This window comes from Pectinophora gossypiella, chromosome 14 (assembly GCF_024362695.1).
Source record: "Pectinophora gossypiella chromosome 14, ilPecGoss1.1, whole genome shotgun sequence".
NCBI lineage: Eukaryota > Metazoa > Arthropoda > Insecta > Lepidoptera > Gelechiidae > Pectinophora > Pectinophora gossypiella.
This window is the reverse complement of record NC_065417.1, coordinates 5,629,408-5,649,881: the sequence shown is the minus strand read 5'-3', so window position 1 is coordinate 5,649,881 and position 20,474 is coordinate 5,629,408. Positions and strand designations below refer to the sequence as shown.

At 37.4% G+C, this 20,474-nt stretch overlaps 3 protein-coding genes across 3 annotated transcripts; 2 read left to right on the top strand and 1 right to left on the bottom strand.

Annotated features, from left to right (window-relative positions):
• The first annotated feature begins 954 nt into the window (after positions 1-954).
• On the top strand, positions 955-5,663 carry LOC126372573 (MAPK regulated corepressor interacting protein 2). Its single transcript, XM_050018400.1, has 5 exons — positions 955-1,083; positions 1,177-1,261; positions 1,480-1,589; positions 2,391-2,450; positions 3,481-5,663. Exons 1-5 carry the CDS (start codon positions 1,032-1,034, stop codon positions 3,624-3,626), a joined length of 453 nt encoding a protein of 150 aa, XP_049874357.1. The 5' UTR covers positions 955-1,031; the 3' UTR covers positions 3,627-5,663.
• Positions 5,664-11,343: 5,680 nt separating this feature from the next.
• LOC126372654 (uncharacterized) lies at positions 11,344-16,472 on the top strand. Its single transcript, XM_050018502.1, has 5 exons — positions 11,344-11,527; positions 11,750-11,828; positions 12,618-12,819; positions 14,607-14,759; positions 16,317-16,472. Exons 1-5 carry the CDS (start codon positions 11,344-11,346, stop codon positions 16,470-16,472), a joined length of 774 nt encoding a protein of 257 aa, XP_049874459.1.
• LOC126372652 (uncharacterized) lies at positions 15,989-20,462 on the bottom strand. The gene is made up of 5 exons (XM_050018501.1): positions 19,449-20,462; positions 19,186-19,380; positions 18,473-18,656; positions 17,325-17,609; positions 15,989-16,694 (listed from the first exon to the last, which is right to left on the bottom strand). Exons 1-4 carry the CDS (start codon positions 20,460-20,462, stop codon positions 17,446-17,448), a joined length of 1,557 nt encoding a protein of 518 aa, XP_049874458.1. The 3' UTR covers positions 15,989-16,694; positions 17,325-17,445.
• Positions 20,463-20,474: the final 12 nt, after the last annotated feature.

The window sequence follows — 20,474 nt, the reverse complement described above, 5'->3', positions numbered from 1 at the left end:
AGGTATAGTTATATAGTTGAAACCCTAAGGTCATTGCCCAACCCAGAAGGCAATAAGCGTAAACTGTGCCGTTGCAATATTCCAACTCGTTAAATGGTGATACGACTCACTTACCACACTTCCACTGCCATTAACGACAAGAAAATGGATACAAATTAATATACCTACATATTTTAACACGTTCACTGTGTGCGTGTCCCATATGTGGGGCATTAGTTTTTTTTTTTGTTCAAGTGTGTCTATGTACATAAACTCCTGTGTTTATCGAAAAATAACATTGCACGTTAGGGGTCGATATTTAATTTTCAGTTAGACAGTAAACGTGTTAAAGTACCTAACTAAATATAGAAGTTACTCAGTGTCTTAAGCACTTTACTTAAATATGACAGATGCAAAATCCACTACGTAGGTGATACTTACTTATCTTCCTTCCCGTATTGGGTTTTATTTGTAAATTAGTAGGTAAGTGTCCTAGGTAAGTCTCCTGAAGAATTCTTCATTGCAAAGTGTGTCTGGTAGTATTGCTGAGTTTTTATATAAGGCGTACTGACTAAATGTCAGTTTAGTTGTAGATAAAGGAGACGTAAAATAAAAAGCAGAAACAAAGATTCATAAAGCTATAATAAATACCTTTTATTCTACATATTTGTATTTCTAGCCAAGATATCAATGCAACGCGACGTAATATAGAACGGAACGTAGTATTATTCCTTATTCTATGACGGAACGTAACTACAGTATTGCCATGAATCTCAAACTATATTTTAGGTAATTTTTCGTAAACTCTGCATTTAATTTTAGTTGCTTTTTTTTACTTTTGTGTTACACAGTAGTCTTTAAAAATCTTAACTTTTTTATCAAATAATTTTAATGTAAAAAAATTGCTAGATGATTTTATTTTTTGTGTTATGGTAGATTATATTCTACTCAATGTCACATTAATGTCAGTGGCAACATTGGTTGTTTCTGGTGGTCTCGTAATCCTTGTGACTTTTTCGTTTATTTTTTTAGTTTTTGAGGAAAATTGGAAAATGTATACAGTCTCAAAAGGACCCAGCAAGATAGTTGCAAAAACTCGTAGGGGTATATATTTATTTTAAACCAAGTTTCCTATTAGATAGCGTAGTTTGCATGTGTGGTGTGCGGAGGTGAACTTTAGAATATTTCCATTTGCAGGCCTCTCACAGAACTTGGAAAGGTTGGACAGTCGCAAGGATCAGAACAGGAAGTCCTCCGAGTCGGACAATGGCGAGATTATCAAGTGGGTACAGAGTTTATCACATGAAGCTATGCATACAGTATTTTGTCAATTTCCTAATCAAAATTTATATAACCTCCCGGCGTAGTGGTTTCTTCCTGTTTACAGCGACTAAATCTACATTTAGCCAGCTTTTAAAAAAGTTTTTAGTACAAAATTTATTGCACAATAGTTTCACTGTTATGGTGTTGTTTTATGTTGTTTACCGTGTTTATTTTCAGTATGCCGAAACCAATATTTCATTCCAATGGTAAAAAGACAATCCATCAGAGAATACAACACCACGTGATCACGCCGCAACACGAGGAAATTATTAGATTTATTAGTGAAAGTAAGTACCTACATAAACTTCTGCATCTTCCCCACCCAAAAATTATTGATTTTCTATAGAACTTCAAAATACTTGAAACCTACATTTGTCTCTATTATAAATTTTAAAAATATTCTGCTTTAACATAACAAAAATCAAACAAAACAAAAATATTTTTTATTAGGTATCTCTTGGATTGAAAGAAACATGAAACACTAATAATGATCCAAAAAACATGGCTTTGAGCCAAATCGGTAACATAGAAACAACTTGTAGTCACTGTTCTAAATAAAAGTACCTATAAACTTCTCTACATAAGACAAAAGAATAAACATAAAAGCAGGCCCTTTATGGAAAAAAACAAAAGTTAATATAGTTGTAGTAATAGTGGACCCACACATCCAGTGTTTGCTTCATTAGTGACTGTAAATTATCTATGAAATAAGTACTTATAACCTAAAATACTAAAGTAAATAAGTACTATTACTATTCAGTCATGAATACAGTTAAGCATGCTATTAATAATCAAAGTCACATTATATTGTCCTATGCCCATGTTCCATAATTATATAGGTGCATGGGCTCTAAATAACTTAGAAACTTATTTAATTAACTTAGAATACTAGTAGTATACCTAGTGTTTTAGGATCGAACCTAGTGTTTGAAGTTCAAAAAGCACTAACTTTGTAAGCCAATTTTGAACAATAAATATTTTTGAATTTTCGAAGCAAATGGAATTCCATAGTCTTAGCTTACCCCTGCGAGAAACAGGCGTGAAACTACTTTATAATAAACAACCATATTTTTTCTTTTTTTTTACAGCATGGTCACAAACTGCATATGGCGACAGTGAGCCATCGACACCCACTAGTGGCAGCATTGGTAAGTACTAATTATAATGGTTTTATTTCACATTCAAAATTAAATAGAAAAAAATATAAATAAGTACCCATATTAATAGTTGTAAGGACCCATTCCAATTGGTACTGTGAGGGTGACAGTTTGTCAAAGGTTCCGTACTACTTAACCCAATCCCAGGATGTATTTCTACATAACAATGAATGTTATATTGTTATGGGTAAGAAAGATGACCTTAGTAGATTATGTGATATATTTAAATATTGTCTATGTTGGGAGCTTACCCAAATAGATAGAAGATAAAACCTGAGATATGCATGTGAATTATTCATAAGTCACTACTATTAAATAACTACTTTAACATGTGGCAATACCTCTGTCGTTTCGAATAATAATCATTTACGACTGCAAAATCACTTTCTACTGGAGTGTGGAGGTGTCGCCAACTACCGGGCCAGGCACCTTGGCATGACGGGTTGTTTGCCCGAGGTGGTCAGCAATGTCAAAGGACTGTTAGATTTCCTTGAGGAATTAGGCTGGTTGGAGTGATTCAGCCGTTTCAGGTATCACGTAAAATAAGCGCTCATACGTCGAGTTACGGAAAACGGTTAAAAAAATATATAGTCTGAGATTAGACATTTATCAAATCAAAAAATCTAAATATACTTTATTGCACACAATATACAAAACAAATTAACACAGATGATGATAGATACAGTACAATCTGGCGGCCTTATTGCTAAGCAGCAATTTCTTCCAGGCAACCAGTGGATAGGAAGCATTATTACAATTTGGTGCGGGACAGTGCAACATCTAGTGCAACATTTATCACATTTTTTGTCTCGCCGCGAGCACTGTACCGCACCTATGGTGCCGACAGATGTGCGGGGGGAATGGTAAGCAAAGGCACGAGTTCATATAATCCACGAAACAGAGATACCACGACTTTAAATAATGTGGACGATAGACAAAGATAGCAGGAGTTCTCTCGAAGTCTGTCCACCTGAAAGACATGCTTTAAATCTTTATTTATAATGTTTCCACTGTATTCCAGCATCAGGCAGCTCATCCCCCGCGCCCCCCTCCAACCTTTACTACCAGGATGATGCCCCGAGCGCGTGCCTGCGCGACTTCAAACCCTTCGACTTGGAGACGTGGTGGGGCAAACGCCTCTTCCAGAACATCACCAACTCACTCTGAACCCCGCGAGAATCACCCTCCGGTACCAACGAGTCTTCGGTAGCGTAAGTCACAATCATCTGCAGTTTACTAAATTTTTTATGACTATAAGTGAAATAATATTCGGAAAAATGTTATCCGGAAAACCCGGTATTACAAGTGTAAACTTGTAATGACGGGCACAAATTTGAATTTTAATTATAAAACATAATATTTTATTAAACACTCATAAAGGACAACTATGCTAAACTTTTATTTTGTTCTAGATGTAGTGAAATCTACGTTCACTAGTGTGGGTCACATAAAAATATCTTTTCAAAAACTTGTAAATGTAAACACTGTTGTGCGTTCAAACGCTGTTCCATTGTGATACGAGAACACGTTTAAAATATAAAACGCACTTTTGAATATGGAACTTAAGCATACCAAGTTCTGAAATTATAAAAGGCAGCTCTTATTTATGTTCCTTTCTCATTGCACTCCTTTTGGGGCAAGGTTTTATCCACACATAATGTTTGAGATTGAAATATTCAACATTGCGTTATTCTTTAAAAAAAAATTGCATGTGCTTTAAAACTCCGACCATAAAATTGTAAATGAATACTACAGTATGTGTAAATAAAAGCAACAAATTTAGTAATCTACAGGTGATTGTGGATCTCAGTAGGTTTATCATATTTTAAATGAAATGTTTCCAAAAGCTCAATTTATTTGCAGTTGACATTGTTACTTTGATTTGAACCAATATTCTTTAAGATTGTTATGTTGAGTGTATGGTTAGAGTTTATGTTGATAAATACCTATTGCAAATTCTTTTACAAATAAAATATACCAAAGATGTCCTGTGCTGGTGATGCGCTGCCGATCCAATATGTTATCGCCAAAATAATCAAATTAAAGAATTGTTGAATTTTAACTAGTCTATAGAATATGTTTAATATTCACATGTCCATTTATTTTTCTTTTATTTACCAATATTAACATTTTATCAGATCATGTTACAATTTTTTATACAGATATCATGTACTTTTAAGCAAGGTGTAAATATATGAAACTTGTACCCATTAAATATTCACAGAGCAGTGATTGTGGAAAAGACATTGTGCTTGCGATTGCAACGAGTATTTTATCAGATTTACAATATTCTAAGTGCCTCATTAACAAGCAATAGTAACGCGAGAATAATAAATGTTTATGTGTACAATAATGTTGTGACTTGTTTATTTAGAAATTGTTAATTAGTTGTGAAATGCAATTTGTTTCTTACCTGTAATAAGGCTTGAACACAAAACGTGTAAACTTGTAAAAGCTAAGTGCGTTGCTTAATAACAGTGCACTAATAAACTATTTAAGTGTTACAAGTTTTGTGTTTCGGTCTGTATGTGTCGAACCCTTAGATCTTGATTGTGACGTAGTCATACTTTTTAACCGACTTCAAAAAGGGAGGAGGTTCTATTGATTGCAAATGTTCAGTATTCGAGTTGATCGTGGCTGTTAGCTTTTATAAATGTTATTGCTAATACTGTTGTTAGTCAATTATCACGTTTCGTTAGCTTCTTTGAAGCCGAACAATGTCTTCCAGAATGTTATCCATCGATATCACCCAGTATTCCACCAATCTTTAGAATATTGGTTTTCTCTCCGTTTTACATGACAAAACATGTTTTGCCGTAGTAAATTAAGCAGCTGTAATATGAAACTTTTTTGTGCTCTGCTCGTATTCGGAGATTGTAGGATAGAAATTCGCTAGGTGACGCTGCCTAATAGTTTGTACCAAAGATTTTTACCGAAATAGTTATACCTCGCAGTATGATTAAATTATCAATACAAGGGATATCGTTCAAGTACTTGTAAGCCAACTACATCGAGTGTAGTGCACAAAAAAGCCAAACAGCGTCGCTAATCGTGAAATGCACACCACGTAGTATAATAATTTAATCATTTAGATACAAATATTTGAAGTAGTGATATTGCAGGAGATAGAATATTTTTAGACTGATTTAGTTATAAAAATTATGCTTTTGTTGTAGTTGAACGAATAAACCATCTGAGGATGAATTTCCATGTTATTTTATTTAATATTATAGTAGATAGTGGTTATGGTGGGTATGCAACAAAGCGGAGAAAAGACTGCGGAATCGATCAATCACAGCACGCGAGAATGCGAGAGAAAACACGCTCTGTTGCTGTCTCTTTCGCGGTGATTAGTTATTTCCTCTATTTATTGCGGCTTTGGTTACAAGACCATTGGCTGAAAAGTGGAACATAAATAACATGAAAATACAAATGGTAAGTTTATACGAACTATTTTATTTTAATCTATTTTGCACCTTTTGACAGTAATCCAGTAAAGTTTGACAGCAAATGAAATTAATAGCTTTTGTAACTTTTCTGTAGAACATTATCATCCAGTGGTTTTGACAATAATTCTTATATATTTCCATAGTAACCCATGCAAGGAACCATATACAACAATTTGTTTACGCAAGAAAATAAGAACGGCATCGAGAAAAACTATGTAAGTGTTACGTTGGAAATACTGGACATACAAACATAAAACAAACCTATCACTTTTAGACTAGGTAAAAAATCTACGGTCTAAAATATTTTGGGTATCATTTAAGCTATCACCAATTTAATTAGTTTTGTGTTTCTTAAATAATAGGGTTTGTCCTCAAAATAGTAGATCTGTCACCAAAATGTAGTCACCAAACAATGCAAAATCAGTTCCACAATAAATCACCTAAAATCCTGAGATATAAGGTCTAGTACCAAATAAATGTTTTTGTATGTATTATAATAGGTGTGTCCTAATAAGTATTTAAACAAACTAATTTAAAGAGATTACCAATAAATCATATCGTCACTGGAAAGGCAAAATTACGTAAGCGCCAAAAGGCCATTTCGAGAAAAAGCCGTTTAAAGTTTCATTTTTTCGTTTTTTTATCATAACTTTTTACCCAATTATCCAATTTAGATGATGTCAAAGAAAGGTTACATTGTTTTTTAATTTTCTATGTTCAGCAATACATATTATAACTGTTGGATTGCTATTTTAGGATATAGTGGCGCTTACGTAAAAATGACTTCAGTTTACAGTAAAGCAAATTTACTTAACCGCCATCTGGTTAAAATATTATTTGGAAGCAAAATTACTTACAGCTCTTACGACAATGCATACGAGAACGACAATATTTCTTTAAATATAATAATACTGTAATGTTAGCGGAGTAAAAGTTACTGTAACGACTTTTACACATCTGCTCTCATTATGTAAAAATTGCCTACAAAGTGATCGATTGATTATGTCAGTTCACCAAAAATTCTTTAAAGTAAGTTTTTGTAATATCTTACATGGGTAAAAAGACGTAAGAGACAAATAATTATTCTTAATACCTCTTTAAACTACTAATTACTTCAATTAATTTATAAAAATGGCTATTAAAATACTGAAGTGCCAGAAATAAAGTTTCATAAAATATAAATAATAGCGTACAACCCGTTATCTGTTTGTAAAAGTTTCTTTTTAACACTTTCAAAGACAGAACGTATACGGACGTTCCGATTCCAAGGTGCCATACTACCTATTATGAACCACCAATGACCCATGGTCTCTGTCCGTGAAAGGGTTAAACGGTTTTATTTAGCTAAACCCGTACGGTATATTTGTATCAAAATTAGATATTGCAATTTAAGTACCTTCCTGTTGTCAGATTGATCTGAAATTTGGTACGCACCTTTAATTCCGATGTCAATACAATATAATAAAATCAATAACATTATAAATCTAAGATGGCAGCCGGTACATAATGGGGATTACATATTTTTCCACAACCCCCTCAATATGTGTATCAAAGATAGGACTACACTAGTAGAATACTGTCATTATATCAAAATTTCAAATCCAAGATGGACGATATTACAAAATGACTGAAAGAAGGATGTTGCCCTTAATTTTGTCATTGTCATCCACCGTCCATAATATGCAGGGCAGCACAGTGGATCGCTGGGTGGGGTCGCTCCGCGAAGCCTGTGAAATCCCCAGGAGGCTTCTGAGCTTCTGGAAGGAGATAGGTTGGCTTACGTAGTCAACAATTACACGCATAATGGGCCACCTTAGAGTCTAAATGCGGAAAACAGAGCCAACTAACATAACATAACATATGCAGGGCAGCAGAGTCGACCATGCAGTAGTATATTTGGGCTCAAAATTGTTTGAATTAGGACAAGCATACGTGGCTCTAAGTCTAGTCAAGTCTCTGGAAGGGTCAAGTCTTTTTAATTCCTCAATAATTTCTAATTCTTCAATAATTCCCCTTATTGTTTTTCAGAGTATTTACCACGAAGTTTAATACACTTTTCCATTCGCTCGAACCAGGTATTATTTAACATTTATTCCACTCCAAAGTAGAGGTGTTCAAAATGGCTGACTTGAAAGCGTTGGCCGCTTCTTCACCGCACTGGAACCTTTGACCGCGAAGAGTTTCTTTTTTAATTTTAGGAAATGTAAAGAAATCATTGGAGCTTAGGTCAGGACTGTATGGAGGATGGTCAAGAATTTCTACGTTTTCCTGTTTCAAATAATCGTTTGACGAGCGGTGTGTGAGCTTGCGTTGTCATGGTGCAGCATCCTGCACTCCTGCGCATCATCATGCGTCGCTTTGGGTTAGATTTTCGAAGTTCGGCGATGACTTGTGGTAAACAAATTGTGGTAAGTATACTAATCTGCATTAACCGTCCTACGATCTTCAAGTGCAATTGTCGCAACATGACCGATTTTCTCCACGAAGGTAGCCACCATCTTCTTTGAAGTGCTTCGAGAGCGAACAACTTTAGTCGGCTTTGACTCGTTTTGGAAGACCCAAACTGTGGATTGTTGTTTGGAATCAGGATAATAGCATAAATCCAAGATTCGTCACCACTGATGATGTCGTACACGTGATTTGACTCTCCTCGGTTGAACCTCTGAAGAGTTTTCTTACACCATCTGACGCGGGCTACCTTATGATCGTCAGAAAATGCGGGATGCAACGGCAAACTAGTTTTCTCACACCAAGTGCCTCATTCAATATCGTTTAAATGGTTGTCCCTGAAATGCCTAATAACGCCTCTATTCTCGGTATGTCACATGACGATTTTTGAGGATTAGTTGTCTCACAGCAACGATATTATCTTCAGTGAAGGCGGATATCCACGCTCGAATTCTAAATACCAGCGTTCGATGGCTCGCAGACATGGCACTTCATCGTGGAATAGAGATTTTAACTGTTTGAAACACTGAAGTCGCAGTAGGCCTCTTCGAAAGTTATAGAAAATTTTTCTTTGTAAGATTCATTTTCGGACATGATCTGACAGATTCAAACCAACGCTGTGACTAAACAATTGCATTAATCCTAATGCTTTCAATTGTTTTGATATTCGAAATTCCAACAAATTTGAATTTAGAGTTCTCAATTCAAAATAAATATGCAAACGACAGAACTTAAAAAGTATAACAAAGTCGCTTTTTCTGTCCCTATATCCCTATGTACGCTTAAATCTTTAAAATTGCGCAACGGATTTTGATGCAATTTTCTTTAGTAGATAGAGTGATTCAAGAGGAAAGTTTATAGGTATGTATAATAACATCCAATAAATAGTGTAGAAATACTGTTATTTTTGAGGATTTTAATGTGATGTCGTAAATAATTTCATTTTTCCTCAGCATTGCATCCGAGCGAAGCCGGGTCGCTAATAAATTATAAAATCAATTCTAAAATAGTTTTACTTTTAGATCTATTGTTAAAAAATAACTTCCTGGGAAACTTACTGCTAGCCCACAAACTTGCTTAATAACAGCATAAAAATGCGAAGGCAAATTTACGTACACACCTTACTTATTCTAAATACTGTAAGTCAAAATTACTTATTCGCCATTCACTGCATAAACATGCTAAGACATTTTTTTCTTATACGCCTTACTTATTTTAAAAGCTGTAAATAAAAATGACTTATACATAGTCTATTTTTTATTTTCAGTAGTCCAAAATTACTAATAAAATGATACTTTTCAAACTATAGAATGCCAAATTTACTTAAAGTTAATATGTAGTTATTATATAGGACCACAATATTACTTATACACCAGTCACGAAAAAAACACCAAAATCTTGTCGTTTAAGAAACTGGAATTGAAAAAAGTCAACTATTTTCAAATTTACGTAAGCGCCAAAAAAGTGCTCGTATCGCAATGCTACCCAGACAGATCGACGCAGAATGAAACGCTGATTCCGAATATATAAAAAACCCAAAATACCTATTTTGGCGCTTACGTAATTTTGCCTTTCCAGTGACGATATTATGTTACTAGAAAATTGCATTAAGTTCAAATAAAAAATTAGGGTTGTCATCATCGTTTCAACCAAAAGATTCTGCTACTTAACTAGACTCCCAAGGTTCTAAATTTCCACTGGTAGTATAAATTATATTTAGCAGAGTAGTAAATAAAACAATTAAAGTCAAGTTATATTGTAGTTGTTGTATTGTAGTTGTAGTTGTATTAGTTTTATTTTATTTTTTTAATATGAATGTTGGTACTGACGAAGCCTGTGGTGGATTTACATTCTGTTTTTTTATTATTTATGAATAAATCAATTTGTGCTTTGGTTTATTAAAGTCAATATAATCAATATTTATTGTTTAAAATAATTACCACTGAACAATCAGCGCTGGTTTAAAATAGCTGGCTTATGGCACGCCGCCCGCGTCGCGCATCGTGTGATCGAACCTAGTTACCTACTACCCATCGTTGAGGCCGGATTGGTCAATTTTTAAAGCGCGCCAATTTGTCTCTGCCCCTTTGATCATTTTTTCATTAAAATTATAAATTGATGTATTAAATTGGTAACGAATACTATTAATTTAATATCTGAACGAAATAAAATGTTACTACTGTATTGGTGACAAAATATCAAATAAAAAGGAGTCGCAGTCAGGGATCGATAATCGATTTATTTGGTGACAGATCTACCATTCTGAGCACAGAGTTATTATTTAAGTAACAAAACTGTTATTATAAAAACGAAGTTTATATTCATGTAATGCAATATAATTTTATTGGTTATCGATCTCTTATTTTACACATATATTAACATTAATTTGATAATTCATACCTGGGAACAATTTTTGTTTATCTGAGAACGAAAATATTTCGTGGCGATAGATCTATTTATTAGGTGATACATCTTGATGACAAATATAAATTTTGGTGATAGAAAATATAGTCCCCAAATATTTTTACAAAATGCATGCTCGGGATTTACAAAACAGGGGGTCTAAGGCGGCCTGGTCACCGGAACGGAGCGGAGAAACTGAGAAATATTAACCAATACAGGAACTAGTTTGTGCAATACTATTGGTTCACATTTTGTGCAATACTATTGGTTCACATTTTGTGCAATACTATTGGTTCACATTTTGTGCAATATTTGGTTTACATTTTGTGAAATACTATTGGTTCACATTTCTCCGTTTCTCCGCTCCGCTGCTTCGCTCCGGTGGACATGCAGCCTAAAAAGGCTACATTGTTGCAATGTCAACAAATTTCAAATAGCAATATTGCTTTTTACAAATTGATTCAATCTGGCCTTTTTAGTCCCGCAGACTTTTTGTCTTCGACCATGACTTCTTGCAAACTTGTGTTGCACTTCGTGAACCTAATTGAGCACCTAAGCGATATTTTATTCAACAGCAAAATGGAATGTGCAAAAAGAACTTCATGCGTGGCCTGCAGAACGCTAAAAACATCCTAAATAGCTTGGAACGCAGTCTACAGAAGACCAAGAAATATGAGAAGAAACTGACAAAATGCAGGGCGTCTCACTCGCACTTACACGACATCAACGAATGGTGGGAAAGTGACGTGTCGGAAGAGAAATCCAAATGTTCTAAAACAGGTGCCATTAAATGATGTTAACTTACAGTAATCGACTCTTGTATTGTATCATTCACTCATCACGGTATGAGACCAAGGGTTAGCTTATAAGTCATTTATCGATTGACACTTGCGAAATATAACACTAAACTTTTGAGCGGCGGCAGTACATTGAACATAAGTATAATATTTACGTAGATTAATTAAATCGTTATAAAACTTACATTCATAGGCACCCTGAAATCATCGCGAAGTCAAGTTGACCTAGCCGAGTCTTGGTCGACAATGAGCATAGTGTGCTTGCAGTATCAGTAAGTTTTTTTTGTCCTAAGTAATCAACAACATAGTTATTAGTCCTGGCTGCTTAAGCTTTGGCGCACCAAAAGCTATGTTTGCACGACGGCAGCGCAGCGCAGGCGCAGTTCAGCGTGTCATCACTGTTTTATGTATTTTAAGCTATGGAGCTATTCCGGAATAAATATTTTGTAAGTATTAGTAGGTACCTACTTACGTAAAAAAATGTTTCCGTATATGATTTCAAAAATATATTAAAGAAGCGCAAATATAATGCTCCAGATCTGACCTGCTCCTTCCTGGTTTTGGTGTGTCGAAGTCTTAAGTCTAGCTGTCAAGTCACTCGAATCGTGAAGTAAACCTAGCTCAGCAGCTGGTGGGGAGCGAACCGGGCCATTCTATACGTAGTATTTGCCTCATTCTGCGCTAAAGCATGGGTTATTCCATGGTATAAGAAGACCAGGTATGTTCAAAACTGACAGCTAGCATTTCAAGGTTAGCCCAGCTGACGTCATCCGACCCCGCGTTGCCATTTCGTAAAAAAATAAATTACCCACGTCCAATGTTTTAAATTTACTGTGCAAGGAAATTTTGAACTTTTAGTAATAATGTAATGATTTAGTAATGATTTTTATATATGTGACAAATAATAGTAATTAAATACATTAGTCAGTAATTTACTTTATTTACGGCCTTGGAATGTTGGAGATACCAATTAAATGGTAACACTTACGTCATCAATGGACTAGCAATGGCGGCTTGTCATAGGAGCATACCTGGTTTTGTTATACCATGGGTTATTCCAGATACGAAGAACTATCAAAACGGTACTCGTCCCTACTACAAGCTTACAACGAGCGTTGTAGTTCTCTAAGCGCCCGCGAGACGGCGCTGGGGCGGCTGCGCCAGCGTGTGCGGACTACACATGAACGACTTGCTCACGCGCACCGCACGCTGCTTATGATCGGCGAGAAATACCTAGCATTGCGGGACAAGAGAATCGCGCAAGTAAGTTGATGATGTTTTTTTGACATAAGATTACGTAGGTGCTACGTAATTTCATAGGAATCTACGTAGTTATTGTGTTGAAAAACAGCTCTTACTTATTTTAATCCATAAATGTCCTTACTAACATGTGAAGTAACCCTCTCTCTGACTCTATTAATTATCTACCTCCAAAAAAGACCTGTACCCAAAGGTAGCCTGGAATAAATTGCTGCATAAGCAATAAGATCGCTTGTTGTGCTTTTCTGTATCTGTTGTCTTTATCTCTGTATCTTGGGTCCTTTTTTTTTGACGTGACTTATTGTAGATTTGCCGCAGATGGCATTAACTACTTGGCCGGACAAACGGGGAGCGCTGAAGGCTTTCACCCGGTACAACGTTTAAGACAACAAGCCTGAGGGTGGCCAATTGGGTGCGAACCTCGGCTAAGGGCGTCGTCTGAGAGGAAACATATTTGAAAGAATTAATCGACCCTAGGGGGTCGATAAGCGCTGATTGACGGAAATCGTCGACCACGCCGGCGGGGTCGGTATTGGGGTCCTGAAGTGTTTGGTGTCGCGAGCTGATTGGCTGCCTCTATGGCTAGAGTAATCGGGTCATATCTTGGGTCCATTGTGCTCAATAAAGTATTTTATCTATCTATCCATGTACGTCAACCGCTAGACCGATTTGGATGAAAATTTGCGCGTTGATCGAAAACCCTATCCAAGGACGAACTAAGCTTAAGTACTTAAAGGTACTTTCTAACATAATCCCGCGACTATATCCCAATGGGGTAAACCAGAGATAGATCCATCGCAAGATGAACTAAGCCTTACACCTCACCTTCACTGAGCTTTCTGTTAGGTGGTGAGATGTATCGCCATCTACAATGGTCGAACCAACTGTGTTAGTGGAAACTGCACTATTAAAATAAATTCTTCTTCTATCGTGTATGTTATGAGGTGAATTACCAACCTCATCAACCATGATGCAAGTCCGGTACACACTGGTTCTTTCCGTTTGAGAAGCAAACCGTGTACCATAGAGCCTCAGTGACTAGATACGGAGTTCACATACCCCACTACCGTAGTCCAAACAGAGAAGTCTCTTGAAGATGTGTAGTACAAAATAAACCATAACTAGAATAACCTCTAGGAGCTCGGTGGCGCAGCGATTAACGCGCTCGGTCTGCAATTGTTGAAGTTAAGCAACTTTCGCAATGGCCGGTCATAGGATGGGTGACCACAAAAAAGTTTTCATCTCGAGCTCCTCCGTGCTTCGGAAGGCACGTTAAGCCTTTGGTCCCGTCCGCACTGGGCCCGCGTGATGGTTTAAGACCCGATCTCCCTATCCATCCATAGGGAAGGCCCGTGCCCCAGCGCGGACATTAATGGGCTAATGATGAACATAACCTAACATACATAACACATACATAAACGGCCTATATACGTCCCACTGCTGGGCACAGGCCTCCCCTCAATCAACCGGAGGGGGTATGGAGCATACTCCACCACGCTGCTCCACTGCGGGTTGGTGGAGGTGTTTTTACGGCTAATAGCCGGGACCAACGGCTTAACGTGCCCTCCGAAGCACGGAATCATCTTACTTTTTCGGACAATCAGGTGATTCAAGCCTGAAAAGTCCTTACCAAACAAAGGACAGTCTCACAAAGTGATTTCGACAATGTCCCCATCGGGAATCGAACCCGGACCTCCAGATCGTGAGCCTAACGCTACCACGCGACCACGGAGGCTGTTAACCTAACCTAACCTAACTTATTTATTTATTACTCGTGTCTTATGTGGTAGAAAGCGGAATACGAAGAGAAGATATCTCAGCTACGGCGAGCGGTGTGCGAAGTAGTGGCGGCGGCGGAACGCGCTCGCTTGGAACTTGACGCCCAGATCGCCGACAGTATGGCCGCTGAGAAGGACGCCGCCACTGCCCTGCTGCTTGACGAGGTAGGTAAGGTGACCATCATAATCTTCTTCTATCTTGAGAGTTATGAGGTGGATCACCAACCTTATCAACTGGTGTCAGCGTTATTATTGAGCAGCTGACGGATTATCTTACTTTCGGACAATCGGGTGATCAGCCAACAATGTCCTAAACCAAAGCTCACAAAGTGGTTTTAGTGATATGTCCCCACCGGGATTAACAAGGGACCTTCGGATCGTGAGCCCAACGCTCAACCACTGGACCACGGAGGCCGTTACGTTACCATTATGATGACTTCTTGTGTAGATACTAGATAGGCTTAAAATGTCAAAGCACATCCACTTGAGCGGAGTGGAACAGAGCAGACACGATGACGAGAGAATATCATCAGCTCCCTAGCATTATCCCGTTTCTCACAGGGTTCGCTTACCTAACCTGAAGAGATTTGACAGGTCCGGTTTTTACAAATGCGACTGCCTACCCGCGCCGCGAAGGGAAAAACAGCCCAATACAAGTTAGGTCACATACCTCCGAAAATGCATTTCTCGGGAATGTGGGTTTCCTCACGATATTATCCTTCACCGCTGGAAACGACGAGAAAAGATGCGGTCATAATTTGTCTCTCTGTGATCAAAAGATCTGGAAGGCATATATATCTACTGGCTATAGGCAGTCGTACGTAGGTATTGCCCGATGCGTATCGTTACGATATTTTCGTTTTATCAAATACCGTATGTTTCCTCCGACTACATATACGACTTATACGTAGGTACTTACGAATCAATTCAAACCACTTTTTCGTCTTTAGCAGGCTCTGTGCAGCAACTGCGCCGCGCACTGCGCGAATTATAATCGAGGGTTTCGACCAATAGACGCAGCGAATGCTATCTACGTGGATAGACTTCGCACGGTTATTGGTCAAACGCACGCACGGTGTGTGGTAGGTAGATATACAATTATTTGTGTTTGTAGATCCGAAAGTGTAATCTGCTATTTTTGGAGAATCTCAGATTGAAGGCGCAATTAGAAAAACTCTAAACCTGCGTAATGGATTGAGGAAGGAATTCATTAATTATCTAAACGTTTTAATAATTTATTTAGTCTTTATTAGGAGTGTCTTTCGTACAAGAGTAATTTGTATTTAGAATAATTTTCCTGTGGAAGGTGTTTTAAGTGTTGTATTGATAATAAAACATAACGGTACTAAGTTATATTCATTTTATTAGATAGTTCAAGCAGTGTCCATGTTTTACTAAATGGAAAACTTCCATTAGGACTGAATGCGTATTCCTCATTGAATGTGTTTATCGAACCACAATTTTAACCGGTTTTTTTTTTACTTATTTTTTTCAAACCGTGTCCAGCTGCGACGGCGGCTTATTACATAAGCTCACGACTATATCCTAATTGGGGTAGTCAGAGGTGCATCAATCGCTCGATGAACTAAGTACCCACACCTCACCAAGCTTTCTATTAAATCAAGGTGATAGGTGATGAGCGGTATCGTCGCCTATAATGGTCGAGCCAACTGTGTTAGTGTAAACTGCACTTAAGATAAATTAATAACTCATTGGTGCAAGTCCGTTACCGGGGTTCGCATCGGCACTCCTCGTTTGAGATGCAAGCATTCAAGCAGCAAGAATTCATTACCTCCTGATTTACGTCTATTCCGGGTCGTTGTTGTGGTGGGCTCTGATGTGGCTACCGAAACTGAACTTCGACTTCCTGGCACATAATAAAGCTGGCTAGACGGGTTTTTTGTGTGTGGAGTTGTTAGGGAGGGCTTCAGTCGATTCTTCTGTTGGCGCCTTGCATCAAGATTTCCTAAACACTTTTTTTTCGATTTTCTACATACATTTTCCGTACAGTTAGCTATACTTAGGGATCATATCAAGGTAGTAGATATTATTCCAGAAAAAAAAAGTAAAACACTTTCTATAGATTGACGATCTCCATATCTGAAAAAAAAAACAAAACAATAAATAAGTGTAGGCAAACCAATGCTGCTGAGTCTAGGGTACACCATCTAATTTTAGAATATGTCTGTCATTTTCTTATCCGCCGAAAAGGAAAGGGACGAGTAATCGACAGGCATACAATTTATGAAACAGACGTCAATTTTAGGCAGAAATTTAACAAACTTTAAAAATGTTATATGTGCTAATATAATAACCCGACAAAATTAAGTTGATAGCACACGTCAAACGGGTCGCATATCAGCGAGATGCCGTTTATTCACCCGGGTTGTTCATTCATTTTAAAATTAACAGTTGTCAATCGTCCGTCTCTTTCCTTTTCGGTGGTTAAGAAAATGACGGGTATAACTTAAAATAAAATTAGGTCCTGTGTCTGCAGGAATCGGAGCCATTAACTACCTATAATGATCTTCATGTACGGACTAAGTATACATGGTGTTAGTGACATCGTAACTTTGAGGAAAATTCCACTTGATATTAACTCAGAATCATGGTCTGAATCATCCCCCTCAGTATTCATTACGATGTCACTAACACCCTGTATAATGATCGTCATGTCTATCGGCCCAAGTATAGGTAGTCACGTAATTTCTATAAAATATAGAAGCTCACCTTTTACTGAGATGTCAACACAACTTTCTTAAGTCCTATTTGGTAATTCAGTCTATTTATTCCAATTAGAAGTAGCTAGGTAACATCTATTTTGTCTAAGGCCTCTGAAATAGAGCCACAGCTAAATATGCCTCTTGTTAGCATATTTTGTATGCAGCCGTCGTATTTCCTCCACCATACCGTCGAGGATCGGAGACAGGCGGTCAGAAGTGGAGATCAGCGCCTGATCCGCACTCGCTGCGAATCTGAGCACTCCGCCGTAACAGAGTGCTGTAACTCCTAGACCTGCAGTTAAAAGGAAATTGATGATTTATGCACGCCTGAAAATGTTATACAATTTATAACAGATGTAGCAAGAATATTATAAGTACATTGAACAAGTTAAAGAGAAGGTGAACGTCGTGCGTTTTGCGATCGACGTACAGATTTTCCTTCGTTTAACCTAATTTCAAGGATAGTAGACATAATGCATCTTTTATCTTTCTTTTTGAGTCTGTCTGGAAAGTTCCTCATTGGGACATAATCGTAAGCTTATGTGAACGTTGAGTCTTGTAAAGCAGTCAAATAGTCGGCTTTAGATAGAGATGCTGTCTGCAAGACAAGACAACAGCGTGGCGAAGTTAAAGAGAAGATAATTCCTAAATAACGCGCGATTTTGGTGACGCAAATACGCGGGCAAATTGCACTAAGCTTTAGAAGCACTTGTTATATCAAGATGCGAGTTTTATAATAGGTACTTATTAGGTATATTCAGTGTTGAACTTGAAACGTGATCACAATGCATAAACCACATAGCCCGGAAGATGGTGCTGCGGTGTCACATTACAAATGCAAGGCACAAGGCGTACTTGGTACTCAGGGGTTATATCACTGTTTTTTTTTCCTGGACTAGGCGCAGGTCTCGGAATTCCACTTACTACTATCCTCACACACCACTTCCTCTCTTATCATAATCTTCATTAATGCTCGCCGGTTTATACCTTAGAGTACCTACTCTTTGTGTATTTACCATAGCACTATTTATTACCAATCACTTAAAAATTAAGATTCAGGTTTACCTTCATTGACTGACTCAATTTCCATAAGCATGATTCTCAAAAGCAGTAAAATTAAAAGTTGACATACCAACCCTAATCTATCTGACCAACCTGTGGTTCCCTTGTGTGGCACGAAGAATACCAATGACTGGAGGACGTTGCCCCCACAGATGGTCAGGCGCGGTGGGCCTGGCAGGTTGCTCAGTACCATGGTAGCTTGACGGCTGTAGAGCATCGGCTGAAGGATACTCGCCGGGAACACACTGCAGATCAGCTTGAGGAAGTAGTAGTTGGTCTGTAAAAACACGTAAAGATTTTAGGCCTACTCGTATTTCCTTAGACATGGCCGGGTCTTCTCCGAGGGTTGGAAGATCGGGCATCGGTCGCTTCTGTAAAATCTGGTTCCTGTTAATAACTCCAGATTGCGTTACTTGACTCTAAGAGAATTGGGACTTATAAGTTAAAGAAAAGGAGATGGAAAGACCACGGACAAAACGTCCCCAATGATCAAGTTCATATGCCAACACACATTGTTTTCCTACAGTGGCTTCTCATTTGATAATCATTATTATTCCACCTAGGTACAGACATGGTAATAATTATTTACGCACGTAGCAAATACGTATTATTTTTTGTCTGAACAACCAGCTGTTTATTATCAATGCCGTATTGTGACTAATAAATAATAAATTGTTCTATTATTACTCACAACAAACATTCATTGAACAACCCCGCCATTCACTGCAATTGGCTCCCGCTCAAACAGCTTTGAATTCTAAATTAGCAATAAAATCAATAAAGAACTGTTATAAATAGACACGTACCAATGGATCCGCGCTTCTACGTAGCAAGTTGCAACGTTCCTTTATTTCATACAGATTATCTTTGTCTTCTACTGGCACATCTAATATGGTTACACTAAAATCATTTTTTAGAATAGGGTCGTCGCCAATCGTAGATGTTTTTGGAAATCTAACTGGTAATACTACTGCTACGTCCTCTGGAACTTTGCCCTCTGTCTGATAAAAAGTACGTGAGTTAATAATGATATCTTGTTTGAATCAACTTTATTCAAATTACTAATTACCTGCTGGAATGAATTCCGTAGACCTCTTGAAAGAGCTGCTATCAAGATTTCAGAAAAGCATGTTCGAGCAACGTTTTCTTTAATTTCTTTCACCATAGTTAGCAAATTTTCATCAGACTCTGTCCATTTGAAAACTGTCCTTCCGTTCAAACTTTTGCTATGTAGAGGATTTTCATCGGGCTTTCTAAGAATCCCATCTACGAAACAGATAGGTATTTCTAGCAATGTTTGCATCATATCAACAAGGTTCTTAGGGGAACTTGGATTTCTGTAAGCCTCGGGCATTGAAAACATGTTGACTAAGCAATCATTAGTTTCATCGGCAAGGGTTTGACATAAAAACTCTATTAAAGCTGTGCCGTCTCCAACGGAATGGTGTATTCTGAATATTATGCCATAATTGCCTTTTAGATTATTGTGATTACTAATTCTTTGCCTGGTTATTAAAATTTTAAACAATCCTTCATCTTCATATGGTAAAGAATCTTCCTGTAAATCTGTCATAAGGTTTTCTAAGTCAATTACGTTAAGATTATCATCACATTTATTCGGTAATTCAATAACTTCTACGTATTGATCCATATCGACAAAATTGTGTCGACTCCAGTAGTAAAATCCGTACTTTTCGTTTCTTCTATAAAAGATCTTTCCTGTAGTGTCGTTTAAAATAGCTTGCTCTAACTTTTTCTTTATGTCTTTGGCTACAGCTTGAGAGGAGTTGGACTCTATAATACCGAGGACGTTGATAATACTTTTGGAAGTATCATCTTCTAAGCTCCAGAAGACGTCGAAACTGTCTAGGAACCCGACGAAGTTTTTGTCTTTTCGTATTATAATCATAGCACACATCACTTTGTAAAGTAAAGCAAGTAGTAGGAGTCCAAGTATCATGGGTAGAACCAACACTACGACAGTCAACACAATCGCCCTTGAAATGTTCTGTCTGCTAAATATTTTACTGAGTTTGGTGTTCAGCGTGACGACTTGTTTGTTGTACTGTAAAAAGGCAAACATAGTTTTTTATTA